Here is a 21,091-nt window from a genome sequence, read left to right on the forward strand (position 1 = left end):
AGTGGCGATAGAGTGTTGTAAAAATTTTTCTGTCCATTTGGCTGGGAACCATGATCCATTTTCTGATTGCAGGTTCACCACACACATCTTGAGACAACAGGCATATCCCACTGCACCTAGCTAGGAGTTGAGGAGAAGTCTTAAAAGGCTTTTCTGCCTACGTTAGCTTCAAAACATGATCTTTCCATTCTTAGTCTCCCTAGGATTACAAGTGTGAGCTACTGTTGCGTGGCCCGTGTGTAAATCTATGACTTGCTGACTGAGCCAGCTCCATTTCTTATGGAATACTTTTATGAAATAATGATTATTTAGAGTCAGATATTTTGGCATACATTTGAAAGTGAATAAAGTGAGCCTATCACTTCAAGAAAAACAGTGATAACAGATTTTACTTGTTTCAAAGATAAAAATGGAAACTTTCAATTTTCTACCCAGGCAGAAAGCTTAGAAATTTTAAAGCTTGAGAATCTCATGGTTACTAATCAAAGTGTCCAAAAATTTTAATATGATGAATAAAGACTCCTGATGAAATGATGATATAAAAATATGAATTGTGATATACCATATGCATATTTACTTGCATATAAATATGCATATAATGTGCATATTTACAAAATATGTGTAACTTCTTGAACCAGTGTTTTTCAATGAGTAATACATGATATAGAATTATATGTAAGTTTAAGTAGATATGCCAAATTAACTTATCAGCCAATTTCTGACAATAATTCTGTATTTAACATGCCAGAAAATAAATACATGACATTCTCTATCTAGTAAGAATACTCTTTAAAATTAAAGGCACATGAAAGTGTTTTTCACATGAACACAAAGGTCATTTGTTACAAACACAAAAAAATATTAAAGAATGTTCTTCAAGCAGAAGAAAGTGATCTCCCTTTGGATATACAGGGAAAAATGTAAGACAAGTAAATACATATCGTTTCAAGTAATTATTAATTCAATCAAAACCATAATCTTATGGGTTTATAAAGATATAATATATAAATTTAAATGACAAAAATGCATGACTTGGGTAAGAACAAATTAAAGTGTCCTTATTTTCAATGTTGCAGAGATTGGTAAAAATTTTTATTTGAATCTTTGGTCTGTGAGTCTAGATTTCTCAGATAGTTACCTGTTAGGACAAACTAACTCTAGGAATAGGAGTGTCTCCGTGTGTGTGTATGTGTGTGTATACCTATAGTGGATGCTTAACTCAGGACCTGGGTGCTGTCCCTTAGTTTTTTGTTTGTTTGTTTGAAGCTGGCACTAGACCATTTGAGCCACACCTCTACTGCTGAATTTTTGCTGATTAATTTGAGATTAGAGTCTCTGGCACTTGTCTGCCTGTACTAGCTTTGAATTGCATTCTTCAAATCTCATCTGAGGAGCTAGGATTATAGGCATGAGCCACTGGTGCCCAGCTAGGAGTTGTTTTTGATTTTTATCTTATAAATTCTAAACCTATTCTGCCTCCTGTAGAGACTGCTATGCTGCTACTGTTATGACTATTACACTTGTGAGTCAGCTGGTTTTCAAGCATACTTTGGAGCCTGCGAGCATTGTATGGTTATTGGGCAGGTTAAAAATCCTAACGTTTTCTTCAATACGCAGTAGCTTTGGCAAACCTTTGGTTAATTTTTTATGTGGTCAAAACTTGATTAAAACTTTTCTCTAGTTTTTCTTTTTTTTTTCCTTTTTTATAGAAGATAGGATTTTGTGAGGGGAAATCCTGACAATTTAGAAAGTTCTTCTCCCAGTTTTTGCCTTCTAATTGTATTATTTAGAACATTCATATTCATTGTGACTGTCAATATTTTTGTGCTGAAAGATATCATCTTATGCTTTCATATTTGTCTTATGATTTTGTAAAAGTTCTCACTTTTTGTTTTTGGTGTTAAGAAAGGAACCAGGACATGTTAGGTCTGTACTCTACTACTGAACTAGTCTAAAGGTTCCTTTTTCTCTTTGATTTTTCTGGACTTACTTGAATATTATTTTAGGATTCTATTTTATCCTCCCTATTGACTTAATAGATACATCAGTCTTGCTTTTAAAATTGTTTTTTATTTTAAATTTTTGCTAAGGAGTTTGATCTTGGAGTCCTTGAGGTTTCTTGTACTGTTTGAAATATCCAGGAGGTCAGAAATTTTGTAATGCTACTCAGTGTTGTTAGTTAACACTGGCATAGTCGTCAGCAAAATATCTGAGCTAATAAGTAAAGCATAAAAGGCTTATTTGGGCTCCATTTCAGAGTGTTTAACCCCACGGTCACTTTGCTCAGTATTTCTTGGTCTATGATGAGGTAGATTATGCCATTAGGAGCAGATGACAGAGACTATCTCATAGTGGACAGGAAGTAGAGACCAGACAGGGTTTGGGTACCAAATATAACCTTCAAAGTTATGACTCCTGTGATCTAGTTCCTTTAATAAGGTCCTGAATCCTGGGAGAACTTCCCAAAATAGCAGCGCCAGCTGGGACCAAGCACTCAACACATGAACCTGTGAAGGACATTTCATGTTTAAATGTTAACGTTTGGTCCCATGGCCATTTTACGATGCAAAATATATTTTCATCTCAAAGAGCCCCAAAGTCTTAATTACAACATCATTCAATAGTATCATTTTTTAAATTTTAGTTTTTTTGATACTGATATGAACTGAACTCAAGGTAGGCAAGTGCTCTATGACTTGAACCTTATCCCTGGTAAACAGGTTGCTTTTGAACTCACAATCTTCCTGCCTTAGCCTCCACAGTGCTTGGATTACAGGTGAATGCCAGAATGCCTGTTATCATAAATTTCACTTTTATATAATCTTTTCACTATCATGTTATTCTTTTGCTCTTTTTTTTTTTTTTTTTTTTGGCTATTTTCATGATGCTGGGAATTGAGTAAGTAGCTCAGTGGTAGAGCACTTGCTTAGCACAGGCAAGGCCCTGAATTCAGTCCTTCATACTGCAAAAGACTTAAAAAGCAAAACAAAACACCCAACTATTTCTAATAGTGTTTTAGCCGCTTCTTCATGTTGAGTCAATTTTATTACATACCTCCAGTGTGGCCTTGAACTCACAATGTATTTGCCTCTACTTCCCTAATGCTGGGAATACATCCCTTTTCCAACATATCTAGTGATTGGACACCACATTTTCATAATGAGAAATATAGGAATGACCTATTAAATATCATGCCTTAGACAAAATAGCCAGAAATTCCAAACCTGTACATTTTCAACATTGTCTGTATAAATATGCAGAAACTCTGTAGAAAAATACTTCCTTACATCACTAATCCTCAAAATATACTTCAAAATTTAATTCATCCTTAATTCATTCAATGTCTGACAATGTAAGACTTCATGAAAATGCCTGTTAGGTTTTATTATAGTTCACTTTGAGTGAATTTTTTCTGGAGTATCAGAAATAAAAGTCTTTTATGGAGCACTGGAAAAATAATTTGTTCTGGCTGGAATATGATTATATAAATATATGCTGTTCTCCTTGTAGTCTTGACATCTGTGGAAGCCACAACTCAAATTGACTCATCAAATGCCACAGAGACTGTGAGTAGAAATATTTTGAAAGATATTACCTAAGGGGTTTTGCTCTGAGCCCAATTATGAGCAGACTTGACTTGGTCTGTGCCTTCCTAATATATACTAAGGATTTATTGTAGCAGAGTGGCTTAAAATACCAGCAGATTTTGTTGTACAGGTATTCTATTGACTATAAACGAGTATTAAAGAAATTCTTTCAAGAAAGCAAAGTTATCTACATTATCTGCATGTGTATGATTTTGGAGGAATTAAGTTAATTTTTAATCCCATGCTTATAGTTTCAGTAAACAATGAACATATTCCACCAACATTTCACTAGTTCACTGAAATCTACGTAAGAAATAAATTAAAAATGGAAATGTTTTAAAAAATCAAATGGAATTTTCTGCTACAGTACAATTTCTATTTTCATTTTTTAAGTTATATCAGCCTACTTTACAGTCATTTTGTGTGAATAATCAAGAATTTTTCATGCTGATTATTCTATTTTGTCACATTATATGTTCCATTAGGATTATTCTAAAATCCTTTCATGCTTGTGACCTGGATTCTTTCTTCAGATATCTCAATCCAAGAGTATTTAAATAAATGGGAACTGATTTTTCTGGTTGGGGATATAGTTGCCTGATGACTTTTTTCCCCCCCTTTTATACCAGCCTACACAGTCATTTCCCAGATTTAGGCTAACCTTCAGATTTTCTATTTCTTCCTTAACTAAATACCAGACATTCTTTATTTTCTTTTACCTCCTAATTCTTCCACCATGCAATCTACTTCAAGATTCCTCCCTAAACTAAGGGTGAAGTAAGACAAGATTTACAACATTCTCTTAGGTATTCCCCAATCCCACTCATTCCCCTCCCCCTACCCCATTTTCCTTCTCTCTGATTCTTCTACTTTTCCAAAGAAGGGTTGTTGGATTTTTACCAAGGAAGCTGGAGGGTAAGGTAGAGCCCCCTTTTTAGAGTCTCCTTTCAGATCATTTGCATTTCTGGTTGGAATTTTTTTTGGCTGATGCTCTCCAGCAGATTTCATGTAATGGGCGCGCGTGCATGTGTACATGTACACACACACACACACACACACACACACACACACACAGTGTTTTCATGGCATGGACAGAATCACAGGAAAGGCTGTGGCTCTTCGTGCACGGGTGTTGAGTGCACCTGGCTCTCTACTTAACTTGGGGGAGACCCAAATTTTCTGGATGAACAATTTACCTTTTTTTTTAAAAAAAGCATTTCTTTGACACAAAAATTTAAACTGTATTGCTTTTCAGCTTACACATAAACTGACTTACTGTTGGTGTACTGACACACAAAACCGAGGTACTGACTTAACGTTTCCGATCAACGTTCCCTTTGTCTTACAGGAAAGCCTAAAATTACAGATTAACCTACAGCAACACATAGACCCACATTTGCAGGTGTGTGTGTGTGTTTTTCATTCATGTGAAAAGTTTTTCTTCTTCTCCGGCACCCAGAACCAGGACTTGAAGTCTGGCCTGGGGGACAAGCCACCAAGTATGCATACATCTATGACTCGCAGCGTGAGGGCGTCCTCTTGCAAAGGTTCCCCAAGTCTGAAGACACCCAGCCGCGTTTCAGTTACGGGGTGCCACCCCAGAGGCGGGCTCTTCTGGGGCCGCTCCATCCCCGTTGGCCTCCTGCCCTCCAGGGCTGGACACGGCCCCCGGGTCCCGATTTCGGGTCGGGGTTACTTTCCACTTGGCGAGCTGGCGGGACCGTGCACGGCGAGGTGCGCCTTCGGGGCGTAGCCTGGCCATTTAAACCAGCGAATCCGCGTTCTCCGAGTTCCTGCCACCTCCGGACTCGGCACGGCAGATGCTCCCGGGCTGCCTGCACCACTCCGGACCTACCTCCGCCCCGCTCCGCGCAGCGGGGACCGATCGGAGCGTCCGCTTCTCCCCGGCAGCGGGGGGGAGGCGAGGACCAAGTTGGAAAAAAAACAAACAAAACCACGGCAGGTCGGGTGCAGAGCCCCCGAGCCGCGGCGGGAGGGACGCCGGTGAGCGGCGGCGAGCAGGCGGCGAGAGGGACCGCGCGGAGGGGGCGGGCCGGCTCCGGGCCGCTCGCATTTCCTGTGGCAGGGGCAGCCCCTGCCGCCGCCTCTCCCGCCGCGGCGGGACCATTTCCTGAATCGCTCGAGCGGAGGGAGGCCTGGGGCGCGGCCCTACCACCTGCTCCCGGAGACGGGGGTGCCGCGATACCGGGGCCGACGGGCGCGGGCCAGGGCCGGAACGGGGACGGTCCAGCGGGGCTGTACTTCCTCAGAAACACCCAGAAACGTACTGTCCGAGGGCCTGCGCCCCCTGCCCTAGGCAGGGCCGGCCGGCGGCGTGCGCCGCCCCGCAGCATCCCCCCTCCCCGCATTCCACAGTGGTTCGGCCCGAGAGGCCGGCGTCTTGCCCCCAGTTTGCCGTTCTCCGGGAGCGCTCGGGACTTGCCGATCGCGGTGACGGCGGCAACATGTCTGTGGCGTTCGCAGCCCCGAGGCAGCGAGGCAAGGGAGAGATCACACCCGCGGCGATTCAGAAGGTGAAACCTCTCGGGATCAGGGCTTCCAGGCGCGTCCCGCTCCTACGGGAAACACCGCGGGCCGGGCGGGCCGGAGTCGGCCGGCCGGGGACGGAGGCGGGCCTGCGGGGAAGCCGCCGAGTGTGGGAACCGAGCCGCGCAGGCTGAGCCCCCCCCCCTTTCCCGAGTGGGTAGAGGAAGAGGGCGAGCCGGTTTCTCCACCGAGCCCTCGGTGCGCTCGGGCACTTTGGGACAGGGGTACACAAAAAGCCCCCGAGCAACCGCCGCCCGATTTCTCTTGGGATGGGGCGGCGTTCGGGCGGCGGGCGCGTGCGCCTGGCGGCGGCGGCGCGGCGGTGGCGGCGCGCGGGGAAGGGCGGTGTGCCGGAGCCGGGCGCCCCCCGGGCCCCGCGCCGCGCGCACAGTTACTTTGGCGTCGCCCCGCCCCGCGCGCCGCGGTGGCTTCGTGCCGATCCCGACCCCCAGGAGGGGAAGTCTGCACGCCGGTCGTCACCCCGCTTTCAAGCTGGAGGAGTTGGGGTGGGGGTGGTCTCTCTCACTCGGGAACCTTTTTAGAGTCAGAGACGCAGCCCAAGTGGAACCCCAGCACCCCCATGAACTTGAGGGGCAGACCCCCCCCCTTCCCTCCCTCTGGATCACCCCTGTGCTTTACCTCTGATGGACGTGTTGATGGAGAACGCCTGTTGCAGGCGCCGAGATGACTGGGCGAGCCGTGGTCCCTACCTCCTGGAACTTTGGGTCTGGTGGGGGAGTCAAGTCGTGACCAGTTACATAAGTCGTGATAAAAACACCAGTCCGCCGTGCCCTTCATGGAGAGGCTAGTGCGAACTCCGGTGTTAACGTCCTCTGTGGGCACAAAGGTTCTTATCCTCTGGTGGCAGCGTTCTAAAACTTCATGAGCTAGACTTCCCAAAGTTGTTAACTAGCCAAGCTTAGCATCTTACCTTACGTGTTTGCTTGTTCTCTACAGTAGGAAAAAAAATCGAAAATAGAAAAGTCCACTTTTACTACACCGTGGGCATCACTGTTACACCCCTAGATCGGGCTAATAGGTTCCTGTTTAACTTGTCAGTTCTTCAAAGAACTTAGTTGGGCATTTGACATCTGCCCAACTGTTGCTTTTTTTTGAACAAACCAGCAGAACAGTGCCAGGAAAATGTAGTGTTTTCATGCAGTGCTGAGTCTACAGCCTGAGGAGACATCACATGCACACACATACACTGTATTTCTAGAGGATTGATTATTTTCTACTAGAAAGTCTGGAGTGAATGATGCTCAATTATTTTCCATTCTCTGATAAGAGGAAAATAGATCCCAAATTAGGTGCTTCATTTTTCCCTTTTGGAAATTGATAGCTGTGAGACAGTCTAAATGTCAAGTTTGTTAGATTGAAGAGAATAGGTGAGAAGATACAGTACTGGATTAATGCGTTTTTAGAGGTACATTTTTGGCATCTGGTTTCTGTACTTAAGAATTAACTGCTTATTAGAAAGTCACATTTTCCCAACAAGTGAAGATTATGAAAAATGTGCAGGAAAAAGTCACAGCTAAAGTTATATGGGTCTTAATGTTAATTAGAAGAGTTGCATTAAATTATTGACCTCGTGTGATTGTGGTATTGTGTCTTACTCTTTGACTGAACGTTTTCAGGAGGAATCTCTTGTCCTTTGATCTTTAAGCTCCTGAAGATTTAAGTGGTTTGCTAAGGATAGCAAAGCTGGCACAAAACTTAACTCTTGATTGCTGTGATCAGTACTCTTTCTTCAGTGCCACTTAACTTAGTTGAATTATTTAACTCTCAAAGTCAGAATTATTTAGAACTGTAAGACAATAGAATGATAAATTAGTATATTGTTTGTTTTTATTTTTTTGAGACAACTTATAGATAGTACATAGAAATAATTGTATTTTATTATTGCATTCTATTTGAAGAATCACAAAAATACTGTTATAAAACTTGGAAACTAGCCAGCAGTCTGCCTACTCAAGGCTCCTGGACTGAAGTTTTCATGTATTTACTTCATTTTGGCTAAGGACTGTTTCTTACCCCAAAGCATGAGAATACATCAAAACCAACTTACTTTCGGAAAGGTTTTATTATTTTCTCTCTGGGCTTCAGTTAATAATTCGGAGGGTGATTAATCAGAATAGAGATATTAAAAATTACTGATTTTACATGATGCCAAAAGTGTAAAATAAAGCTTTTTTATGGTAAGCTTTAGAATGTATGTGAAAAAGATCCTAGTGGGCCAGTTCCTATATAGATGAAAAGTTTCTAGAAATCTGAACAAAAAAAATAAATCACTATTGAAAGGATTATCTATATGAACTGTGTAGTGCCCAATTTTATAGAAATTTAGTTTAGTATCTAATGAAACTATGTGAGAAAGAGCTAGTTCTACTAATCTTCCTTTAGAATTTGTTATTGGAGTGAAATTAAAAATTTTATAAAATAGCAACATTGACAAAAAGGAGTTTTAAGAGAATTTCATTTTTTTGTGTCCTTGCTTAAAAATGATTTTTATATTATGTAATGATTGTTTTGGGGTAATAGTATTTTATTAAGGGATCCACTTTAAGATGTATTTATTAATTTCCTTCACATTTTCTAGTTTATTTGATATATGACATTTACATTTTTTTCTAATTTCATTTCAGATGTTGGATGAAAATAACCATCTTATTCAGTGTATAATGGACTATCAGAATAAAGGAAAGGCCTCAGAGTGTTCTCAGTAAGACTGATAAACTTTTTTTCTCATTTTTCTTTGTTGGTTAGTTTTCTGCCTTTTCTTTTATTAAGAGCTTTCATTGATTGGTAATTAAGGTGTACAATTCAAAGTTTAAAAATATACCCATAGACTTGTACTGATGCCTACCTAGTCAAGTTTAGAAACATCATCCCCAAGAGAAGTCATTCCCCATTCTTCTCCTAATCTCTAGTCCCCTCATAACTACCTATTTTCTAAGTTTCACATAATATTTTCAGGGTTTACTGTGCTAAAGCATCAGTTCTTTATTCCTTTTCATTGCTGGTCTTCCATTTTACATTATTTATCCATCAGTAATGGATATTTAGGTTATTGCTAATTCTTGGTTCATAGTATCTCTGAACATGTGTGTGTAGGGTTTTGTATTGGTGATTTTTTTTTACAAAAAATTCCTTTGTGAGGGAGTTCTATGTCTGTTTTTTCTTCTTCTTCTTACCCTGCCTTATAAAATAATGACTTAGAGTACTTATAGCAGGCACAAGGCTCTAGGTTCAGTCTCCAGAGCTTCAGAGAAATCTGTAGAGACATTTATACATACTTGAATACATAAGTCAAATTTGTGTATGGCTTCATATGTAAGAAAGATAGATCTTCACATATGTAGTACATTTATGTTATGGAATAACAAAACAAAGCTTATAGAAATAAATAGAAAATTGGTTATCATTTCTAAGGACCACATATTTTTATTTAGAAGAGATGTGTATGAAGTAAATAGTGAATCCCAATAGAATCTAATATTCACTAAACTCAGTAATAAGCATCTCTAAAGCAACTTTGTCCTGCTGGTATACAAATGCCAGCCACATATGTAACTTTACTTTTCTAGCAGACATAGTCAATAAGCAAAATGAAACAGGTGGAATTAATGATACATTTTATTTGACTCAGTATTTGTAAAATACGTTATTTCATTATGTAATCAATAGAGAGGTAAGGACAAGATTTTATATATATATATTTTTTATTGTGAACATACTGTACAGAGGGGTTACAATTACATGGGCAAGATAATGAGTACATTTCTTATCAAGCATTGTAGCCTCCTCCTTTGTTTACCCTTCACATCCCTTCCTAGCCTCCCCCTGCCCCCCCAAGATTTTATATTTCTTGTATTCACAGTAGGTCTTTAAAATCCATTGTGTGTATCACTCTTAACATATTCTTTTTTTTTTAACATTTTAATTAAATAATTTATTTCTTTACACATAACTGAAAGTGATGTTATAGTACATAAGTTATTTACAACTGTACAGTAATGTGTTGCAAAATAAATTATCTAGAAGGCAGCAAAAGTACAGTATATAAAACTGTACAGCGTTTGCAGATACACTCTTTATAGGACTATTGGCTCTGTAGTTCTTAACATATTCTTAACATTGAGGACCAACCATACCTCACTATGTCTAGTGACTGTTGTATTGGACAACATAGCTTGAGAATATTTTATTCAGTATATTTTATTTGATTTTGAGGACAAAAGTTTGAGGCCAACCTGGGCAGAAAAGTCTGAAATTATCTCTGCGAAACCATTGTTTCTAGGTACATATGTCTTTGCTAGAGAGCTCTTGATTTGTTCTCAGGCAGATATTCCCAGTAACCACCAGTTTGCTAGGTTTTCCTTCTGTGTTGATCTGTTGCTGTCACTTGATTCACTCTATCTAAATTTCATGTGTCCAGTACTTTTTCTCCTTCGTTTAACATAACAATTTCAAATTACCCTGCATAAAGATTGTAATGGCTTATTTTCTTCTAAGTTTTCAGAGTCCTGGGTTTCATTAATTTCCACTAATGGTAGATCTTAGCTATCTTGTAAGAATTTTTGTACATCAGCTATCAGATTATTAAAAAAGTGGGAAGTTGGTAAAAATAAAAAACCCCACCCCAAACCCATTATTTTAAGCTGGTGTACATGTGCTTTATTTTGAAATCCCAGCCACTCAGGAAGGTTAGATACAGAGGACTGAAGTTTGATGCAAATGTAGGTATAACCAACAAATGTCTTGCTGGAAGCAGACCACCAGTGGCTCATACCTGTAATCCTAGCAACTGAGGAGGCTGAGATCTAAAGATTGTGGTTTGAAGCCAGCCCCATCAGGAAAGTCTGAAACTTATCTCAAATTAATCACAAAAATGCTGAAAGTGAAGCTGTGATTCAAGCATAGCCTTTTCTTTGTAGGTGGGGTTTGAACTCAGAGCTTTACGCTCACCCCTTTTAATCACAGCTGGCACTCTACCTTAGGTTCCAAAAATTTCTTCTTGGTGGGGCTGAGAAGGTGGCTCAGTGGTAGAGTGCTTGCCTTGCATGCATGAGGCTCTGGGTTTGATTCCTCAGCACCATTTAATCAGAAAAAGCCAGACATGGCTCTGTGGCTCAAGTGGTAGAGTGCCAGCCTTGGTCTGGGACAGCGCCTAGGCCCAGAGTTCAGGCGCTATGACTGACAAAAACAAAACAAAAATTTCTTCTTGTATCACAAAATGTTTTATCCTGTACTTTTTTCTAGTCAAATTCAAATTCAGTATCATCCATTTTTCTGAGCCCAATTCTTTTTTTTTTTTTGGTCGGTTGTGGAGCTTGAACTTTGGGCTTTAGTGCTGTCCCTGCACTCTTCAGCTCAAGGCAGTTGTTCTACCACTTGAGCCACAGGGCCACTTCTGGTTTTCTGGTTGTTAATTGGAGGTATAAGAGTCTTAAGGACTTTCCTGCTTAGGCTGGCTTTGACCTGTGATCCTCAGATCTCAGCCTCTTGAGCAGCTAGGATGACAGGCATGAGCCACCAGTGCCTGGCCCAATTCTTTTTTATAGCTGTTTAAACTAAGATCTGGGCATTAGATTATTTTATTTTCTAATCACTTGTATATTTTGTTCTTTATATTTAGAAAACTTTTTTTAATGAATCTTGTCTATATATTTGAAAAATTGTTTAAAAATGTTCTAGCTAATATTTTTCTGTAGTTTAACTATGCAAATCATCAATGGTTTGATCACTACCTAAAGTCAGGCATGAATTGATTAAAATTGGGAGACAGTTATTAGAGTAATTATTGTTAGCTATGGCTTTTAAGGACCCCACATAAAACCCAGGGATTTTAAAGTACAGGACAGATTCAGTTGTCTTTGGCTTCAGTAGTATATGTTATGGATAGATAGAATGAGAACTCATGTTCTCAGCTTGAATCAGTAGAATACTGGTTTACTCTTTGTATTCTCAACTTTTCCACAAGTGAGTGGCTGAGATAACAGGCAAGTACTACCTTGTCCAGCTTTGATGGATTTAATTTCATTCTTAGTGTTCTTTTCTTTGCATATTCTTATTTTCACATTATTGGAATTGGTTTGTGAATAAAAAAATTTCTCCTCTCAGTTGTAGTAAGTGTTCTTATTACTCAAAGTTGAAAAAGTAAAAGCAAAATAAAGAGAAACAAATGATAATTATGTGGGAGTTGATATTATAATTTTTTTTGTTTTTGGTCGGTCATGGGGCTTGAACTCTGGGCCTGGGCTCTGTCCCTCAGCTCTTCAGCACAAGGCAAGCTAGCGCTCTACCACTTGAGCCACAGCACCACTTCCTGTTTTCTGAGTGGTTTATTGGAGATAAGAATTTCACAGACTTTCCTGCCTGGGGCTGGCTTTGAACCAGATCCTCAGATCTCAGCTTCCTAAGTAGCTAGGATTACAGGTGTGAATCACCACCGCCCGGATGATAATATAATTCTTATTGAATATATCCTCATATATGGTGGTTTTGTCTGAAGCAGTATTTAAAAAAATTAAACTAGATTTCTTTTTTTCTTTTTTCTTTTTATTGGTTGTGGGGCTTGAACTCAGGGCCTAGGTGCTGTTCCTGAGCCTCTTTGTGCTCAAGGGTAGCGCTCTACCACTTGAGCTGCAGTGCCACTTCTGGTTTTTGAGTGGTTAATTGGGAGATAAAGAATCTCACCAGGACTTTTCTGCCTGGGCTGGATTTGAACCATGATCCTCAGATCTTGGCCTCCTAAGTAGCTAGAATTATAGGCATGAATCACTGGTGCCTGGCTAATAGTTTTCTTTTTTGAAAACAGTTTATGCATTGTAAAAAATTAGAAAACATAAACATGTCAAGAGAATGAACACTATATTACCCACCACCTAAAGGTTTTTCACAGGTAATATCTTTGTACATATTGAGTAATATAACCATTTCTGCAAGACATGTAAAAATCGCTTGTGGAGCTGTATGTTCATATCTTCTTCTCTTCACATTTTAGTAACATGTATGTGAGAAAGTTCTAGTCAATTGTGATTGGTTTGTGCATTATTTATAGAGTGGGTTAAGCAATTTCAGGTAGTTTTATAGTTAACTGTGATTTAGAGGTTTATTTCTTATTATGATTTAAGGCAATTTAATGTTAAGTTTCTGCTCAAGAAGGTAACTTTCAATCTATAAAATCTGCTATTGTCTTAATAAATGTACTTATACTTTCTAGGTAAAGGATTTTTTTCAGATTTGTTTTTAGTTGTTTCAGTAAATATAATAGTAATTTTCATAATTAATGTAGCTGTTAGTGGAATTTTTGGGAAATAAGCTCATTTAATAGGTTAATTATCATAGGTATTCGGGCATATCTGTATTAGGATAGTATCATCATGAAACAAAATGTTGCATATATTTCTTATCTGTCATTTGCTCATTAAATAATTACTGTCATCAGTACACCATATTGAGTAAGTTTTCTGCCTCTCCTTAGCTTATGTATTCAGTTTTACTAATATAATATTTTAGAAATAATAATGTGAGCTGGCACTGGTGGCTCACACCTGTAAGCCTGGCTACTCAGGAGGCTGAGATCTGAGGATTGTGGTTCAAAGCCAGCCCTGGCACGAAAGTCCATGAGACTCTTATCACCAGTTAACCACCAGAAAACTGGATGTAGTGCTGTGGCTCAAAGTGGGAGAGCCCTAGCCTTGAGCAAAAAGAGCTCAGGGACAGCTCCCAGGTCCTGAGTTCAAGCCCCATAATTGACAAAAAAGTAAAAATAAAATAACAAAAAAATGTATGTTAGGAAGCTACAATCATGTTGCTTAAAGTTAATGACACATACTGAAATACACATTGTTTATAATTTTGTTATTGTATAACTACAAAAACAGATATCTGATATTAAACAGTCTACACCATTATTTTTGCAATAATATATTGAACACATTATTGACTAAAAAGTTGTGCATGATTATTACCTATTTCCATGACATGGAACAATAATTAATAAAAATTTTCCCAGGAAAATGTTCACTTAATATTTTTATCTCTGTAGTCAAGATTCTGCTAGAATTTTTTAAAATTGTGTTTTAGGTGACCTGTATGCAAACTTATGAAAAAAAATCTGAGCTTATGAGTGATTTTGCTCATATCTATCTTTGAGCCCTGTTACAATAAGCCTCTGAGAAAAAGCTTAATTGATGAGTGTATAATAACAGTGTAATTTTACCAAAGCAAATAGCTATTCAAAGCAGATATGTTGGCACCTGACTGTAATCTTGGCACTTGGAATGCTGGGACAGAGGATTGCAACTTCCAGGCCAATCTGAGCTATAGAAGATTGTTTCAAGGGAGAAAAAAAAGAGAAAAACCAATAAACTAACAAAATCTATAAGTAAATAAGTTAAAGAGAAAAGAAAACTTGTTGAAATAAGAAAAACCCAATTAAATTGTTTTAATTTTGTTTTTCTTTTTTATACTTGGCAAAATGACTTGCAGGTATTAAGACAAATTTAAATGGGTTTTATGTATAATATGGTAATATGTAAATGTTTCCTCATGGTTATAATCATAAAAATGACCTTGTTTGGGGAATATTAACATAATGAAGACTATTAGGAGTATTAAAGAATTATGTCTGCAACTATCAAGTGTTTTGGATAGAAGTGTATGTGAAACAGAATTCTAGTAAAATATGAAAAAATATTAACAATTAGGAAATCTGAAAGAAGGAAGTACTTTTGTAATATTCTTGAAACTGCCCTGGAAGTTTAAAATAATTCCAGAATTAAATTGTAAAAAATATTTAATGGTTAGGAGAGTTGGGACAAATGTCTTAATTCTCCATAAGTGATTCTATTTTTATAGATGCTTAAAAGTTCATGAAACTTTGACTTATTAGACAAGTGAGATTGTCGTTTGTACAGATTGTATTTAGTTAGTAGGCTATTAAAATTGGCTTATTAAGTACTAATAATCATAACAATTTTGATAGTGTCACAAATAAATTAACCCTCTTAAGATTTAGTATTTTTATTTTTGATGGGGTAGTAAATAGTCCTCAGAAAATATATCTCAGTGTAGTTCATCCATACTAACACCCAAAGAAGTAAAGGAAAACTTGAAGGAGTACTTTAGGATGAATTAGGTGTTTTAGTTAAAAGAACTGGTTGGTTTTCAAATAATGGAGAGTTGTGAAATCTTGTTTCTTAAGATCAAGACTTCTACAAAACAATTTAATCTGTTGCTGTTAGTGCTACTTGAAGCATTTAAAAACATAACCATTAAAATAATTTAGTAGCCGGGCACTGGTGGCTCACGCCTGTAATCCTAGCTACTCAGGAGGCTGAGATCTGAGGATCGCGGTTCAAAGCCAGCCCGGGCAAGAGAGACCGTGAGACTCCTATCTCCAATAAACCACCAGAAAACCGGAAGTGGCGCTGCAGCTCAAGTGGTAGAGCGCTAGCCTTGAGCTGAAGAGCTGAGGGACAGCGCCTAGGCCCAGAGTTCAAGCCCCACGGCTGACAAAAAAAAAAAAAATAAATAAAATAAAATAATTTAGTATAATATAATTATATGATTGTGCTTGTCTAGGGATCATTATAAGAATTTATCATGTCTGATTAGGTATTATGTGGGGAACAACATTAAAAGTATCGACCTATTAGGAAAGTTTATAGTTAGTGAAAATTAAAGTTTTTTCCATAAATAAAAAATTGGTGAATAAATTATTTCAGGAAGAAATGGTTGCTATGATTCCTTTAATATGTTAATTTAAAACATGACTTCATTTTGAATTAGAATTAAATACTTCATTTGTCTGAATAAAATTCTTTGGACTTATGATGTAATTTATAGTTACTGTTTTGCATGAAATGAAATTTTATGGCAGCCTAACAATTAGACACAGATTTATTTTGTATTTATGGATTCTCTTTACATACATTGTGATCAGACACTGGTAGCTGGATTACTACCACTTTTTAGTGTGGTTTCGTTGGAGTTAACCTTTACAATCATGAAGAGAGTTTAGCCAAGCTCACTTATAAGTGATTAACTACCTAATGTCAATATTGAGAATTTAGCTTAAAATTTTGAAGTGCATTATTAGTTATGTTAGTGTCTTGTTATTTTCATCTCTGTGTTGTAGTATATTTTTCTGTTTTTGAGGTTACCTGATCATTTTTCTCTAACTAGCATAGAAGAATCTACCAAAGTAGATTTACATTATATTTATTACTGTAAGAAACAAATCAATGATTTCCCACCACCTTTCTGATACTTCAAAGGAGGATATTGATTGTAGTTGGGTCTGAGGCTTTTTGCAAGCTGAAAATGTTAGAAGGAAAAGGTTAAACATATGGCAATGAATACTTCATGTTTAAAAGAATGCTATGTGTGAAACCGCTATGTCAGTTACTCCATTGACAAGCTTTGTACATTTATAGAAGTTAGCAACCTCTAACTCATCTGTGAAATTGTAGAAAATAAGAGCTACAGTCATAGTGCTGCTTTGAATATTATGTGCACTCAAAACAATGTAACAGTGTGGTAAGAGCTCTGTTACTTAACTGCATTATTTATTGTTTGCAATCATTTTACAGAGGAAATAGGAACAGTTGAAATGGTATTGATAGTCAGGTAACAAATTTATTTAAACTGTAAAAATCATTAGAATGCTGTTTGTATCTAAATGAAGGAGGAATTTTTTTTTAATGTTGGTATTTGTTTTGTTTTGATAGGTACCAGCAGATGTTGCATACAAACTTGGTATATCTTGCTACAATAGCCGATTCTAATCAAAATATGCAGTCTCTTTTACCAGCAGTAAGTACCTTTAAAACAGTGTGAAGTTGATGGTCTTTTTTGAACTATATGGTATATTTATTGTTTAGTGAATCCTGAATTAATTGGAGAACCTGAAAGGATTCTGTGTTGCCTAAAATCTTTGCATAAACTAGTTTCTTCTCTTTAAAAGAAATGCAAATCAAAACAACATTGAGATATCACCTCACTCCAGTTAGAACAGCAAAAATCAAGAACTCTAATAACAACAGATGCTGGAGGGGATGTGGACAGAAAGGAACCTTACTTCATTGTTGGTGGGAATGTAAACTTGTTCAACCACTTTGGAAAGCAGTATGGAGGTTCCTCAAAAGACTTCACATAGATCTCCCCTATGATCCAGCAATCCCACTTTTGGGCATTTACCCAAATGTTTACAAACAAGACCACACTAAAGCTACCAGCACAACTATGTTTATTGCAGCATTATTTACCATAGCTAAGATATGGAACCAACCCAGATGCCCCTCAGTAGATGAATGGATCAAGAAAATGTGGTATATATACACAATGGAATTCTATGCCTCCATCAGAAAGAATGACATTTCCCCATTTGTTAGGAAATGGAAAGGTTTGGAAAAAATTATATTAAGTGAAGTAAGCCAGGCCCAAAGAAGCATAGGTCCCATGGTTTCCCTTATTTGCAATATCTAGTATAGGTATGAGTCAAGCGGAAAAGGCCAGATAATGTGATGTTAGGAAAATGAACCCTTAAATATGTATTTTAATGTTTTCGTTTCTTTCATGCATGTATTTCTAATGCATTTATAAGATTATTCCTTTATTGCTTTGTATGTCCCTCCCCCACAGTGTAACCCCCGCTTTCACTATATTTGATATCAGTATATCATGTGGAGGAGATGGGGACAAACAAATCGTTTAAGGATTCAGGTGGACCTGTTGCAACAATGAGAAGTACAAAATGTCATGTCAAAACCAGCTTTACAATTTCGGTGTGGGGGGGGGAGGGGGGTATAATTGGGTGGGGGGAGGGGGGTAAAATTAGGTGGGGGGAGGGGGGAGGCAGGGAAGGGAAGTGAAGGGTAAACAAAGGAGGAGGCTGCAATGCTTGGTAAGAAATGTATGCATTATTCTGCCCATGTAATTGTAGCCCCTCTGTACAGTATGTTCTCAAATAAAATAAAATACAATTTAAAAAAAAAAAAAAAAAAAAAACTAGTTTCTTCTCTTATGAAGTTAAATCCATTCACCTACCCATTAACTTATCTGCCTATTTATTTTATTTTTAATTAGAGGAACAATGTGTTAATATTGCACAGTAAACAACAGGCATGATGTGATTTCACTAATAAATACTTCATTATGTATCTGTAGTAGATAGGATCATTATCCATCCAACAAAATTAACCATAGTTTCTTAACATCTTGTGATGCCCAGTGTGTTTTCAATTTTTCTTATTTCAAAAAACAAAAGATTTCAGTGTTTGCCTACATCAAAATCCAAACAAGGTTCCTATACTGCATCGGTTGGTGTATGTATTAAGGATTCTTTATGTCAGCTTATCCTTTTTTATTTATTTATTTTTTATTTTTATTTATTTATTTTTATTTTTTATTTATTTATTTTTGGGTCCGGTCGTGGGGCCTGAAGTCTGGGCCTGGGCACTGTCCCTCAGCTCTTCAGCTCAAGGTTAGCGCTCTACCACTTGAGCCACAGCACCACTTCCAGCTTTTTTCTTTTTGCTTATGTGGTGCTGAGGAATTGAACCCAGGGCCTTGAGCATGCAAGGCAAGCGCTCTACCACTGAGCCACCTTCCCAGCCCAGCTTATCCTTTTTTAATTTCCACTTATTTGTTTTAGAAATTGAATCATTTGTTGTGTAGGTTTTTTTTCCCCCCAACCTTTAAATAAGGCTTACAGTATCCTTATAGTCTTTGTTTAACATCATTCTCTGTATCTCCTATGCCAGAAAGGTGGTGATTACATGGACTGGCCAAGTTGGGTTTATTAAGAGTATTTTATTGGTATTGGTATATGTATTTTCTACTGGAAGGGCACAGTGAAGAAGTACAGTTTTCATAGGAGACAGGGTAAAGAAGTAAGGAGACAATGCATTTTGCAAAGGCACACCCAAGTCACCTGCTTTCTCAAACTAGGCCCCAATTCCACTGTATCCTAGTGTCTCAATGAATTAAATCATTGGTAAGGTCAGAGCTTTCCAGAGTTAATCATGTGTCTCCAAGGTGTCATTCATTCTAATTAAATGTCTCTTTTTTAATGAACAGTATTTTTTACCTTATGGGCTCAAGGTTTATCTTACTTCTTGAGCAAGTACTTAACCATACATTTATAATGACCCATGGTGTTGCTTTCATGTTCCTAGCTCTTTTTTGTTTTTATTATTATTGTTTCTTCTTTTCCTCCTTGTCCTCTTTTTCTGATTTTTTTTTTTTTTGTACCTCTAACAGTGCTTGAACTCAACCTCTTGAACTTTCTTGCTTACTAGTTAGCAATCTATCAGTTGAGCCACAACTGCAACCAGGCTTTTTGTTAGTTAATTGAAGATAGAGTTCTGACAAAACTGGTTTTGAACTACATTCTTTTAGGCCTTGGACTCCTGAGTAGCCAGGATTATAGGCATGAGCCACTGATACTTTTTTTGTTGCTGTTGTTTTTGTGCTGGTACTGGGGCTTGAACTCAGGATCTGGGTACTATCCCTTAGCTTTTTTGCAAAAGACTAGCACTCTGTCACTTGAGTCACAGCTCCATTTCTGCCTTTTTGGAGGTTATGGGAGATGAGTCTCATGGACCTTTCTGGCTGGACTGGCTTTGAACCTTGATCCTCAGATCTGTCTTCTGAGTAGCTAGGATTACAAGTGTGAGCAACTGGGACTCATCTGCTTGTTTTAAGTATATTCTGTGGAATTTCTCTCCTCTGGAAAGATAAGGCATTCACTTTTTGTTATTAAGATTAAATGATTAAACTTAGGCTTGGTGGCTCACACCTGTAATTTTGCGGTCAAGTTGGGCTACAAAGAGAGACATTGTCTCAAAAACTAAGTAATTATAAATGAATAAGGTGTATTTGCTTAGTAATAATTACTTCTTGAGGGTAGAGTAAAATTAGGTTTTCAGAGCTGAAATCTATGATATATGAAGTTATGATATATAGATTTGTTATGTAGAGGGAATTGCTGTTTCATAAAATAGGAAAATGTTGAATTTAATGTGGATCTTGGCACCAGAAACTGGAGAGAATATACAGTTAGTAGATAGATTATTTTGGTACCCAGCCTTTTGGAAATTTGGGGAATTACCATCCAGTAAAAATAATTAGGAAATATTAATTATGAAATTTCCACTGGTCGGGTTTTATATTTAACACCTAACTGTCCCTTAGGGAGGGACAAGGTAATATGATACCATTTGAAAAGATTCTTTTTTTTTAAATTTAATTTAATTTTATTTGTGAACATACTGTACAGAGGGGTTACAATTACATGGGCAGGATAATGCGTACATTTCTTACCAAGCATTGCAGCCTCCTCCTTTGTTAACCCTTCACATCCCTTCCCAGCCTCCCCCCTTCCCCCCAATCCCAATCCTTCTCCCCCCCCCCCACCAACGTTGTAAAGCTCGTTTTGGACATGACAACTTGTACTTCTCATTGTTGCAACAGGTCCACCTGTATCCTTAAACAACTGGTTTTTCCCCATCTCCTCCACAAGTTATACTGACATCAAATATAGTGAAAGCAGGGGTTATACTGTGGGGGAGGGACATACAAAGCAACAAAGAGATAATCTTATAAATGCGTTAGAAACACATGCATGAAAGAAAAAAGCATTAAAATACATATCTAAGGGTTCATTTTCCTGACATCACATTATCTGACCTTTTCCGCTTGACTCATACATATACTAGATATTGCAAATAAGGGAAACCATGGGACCTATGTGAAAAGATTCTTTAGTTGAGGTAATTTATTGGTTAGTTCTAAGCTTGCTTATAAATTCAGGGCTTCCTGTGGTGGCATTTGTGTCATTCTGAATTTTTTTGTAAGAATGAATGATTAGAGGGGACCTTCCAAAACTTTCAGATATGTGTAGAACTCACGTTTGGAAGACTAATTTAGGACTAAAGTGAGTATGA

At 37.9% G+C, this 21,091-nt stretch overlaps 1 protein-coding gene across 3 annotated transcripts in view; it reads left to right on the plus strand.

Annotated features, from left to right (window-relative positions):
- The first annotated feature begins 5,963 nt into the window (after positions 1 to 5,963).
- Positions 5,964 to 21,091, plus strand: part of Ss18 (SS18 subunit of BAF chromatin remodeling complex) — a 55,594-nt gene continuing 40,466 nt past the window's right edge. Inside the window, exons 1-3 of one of the 3 annotated variants that reach the window (XM_070029411.1) lie at positions 5,964 to 6,121; positions 8,780 to 8,856; positions 16,874 to 16,958. In XM_070029411.1, the coding sequence (XP_069885512.1) occupies positions 6,053 to 6,121; positions 8,780 to 8,856; positions 16,874 to 16,958 (231 nt within the window). In that variant the 5' untranslated portion in view covers positions 5,964 to 6,052. The remainder of the gene's footprint in view (positions 6,122 to 8,779; positions 8,857 to 16,873; positions 16,959 to 21,091) is intronic. The other 2 variants (XM_070029413.1, XM_070029410.1) reach the window with 2 other exon arrangements.

The sequence above is a fragment of the Dipodomys merriami genome, unplaced genomic scaffold (assembly GCF_024711535.1).
Source record: "Dipodomys merriami isolate MVZ:Mamm:240054 unplaced genomic scaffold, mDipMer1.0.p SCAF_2, whole genome shotgun sequence".
Taxonomy (NCBI): domain Eukaryota; kingdom Metazoa; phylum Chordata; class Mammalia; order Rodentia; family Heteromyidae; genus Dipodomys; species Dipodomys merriami.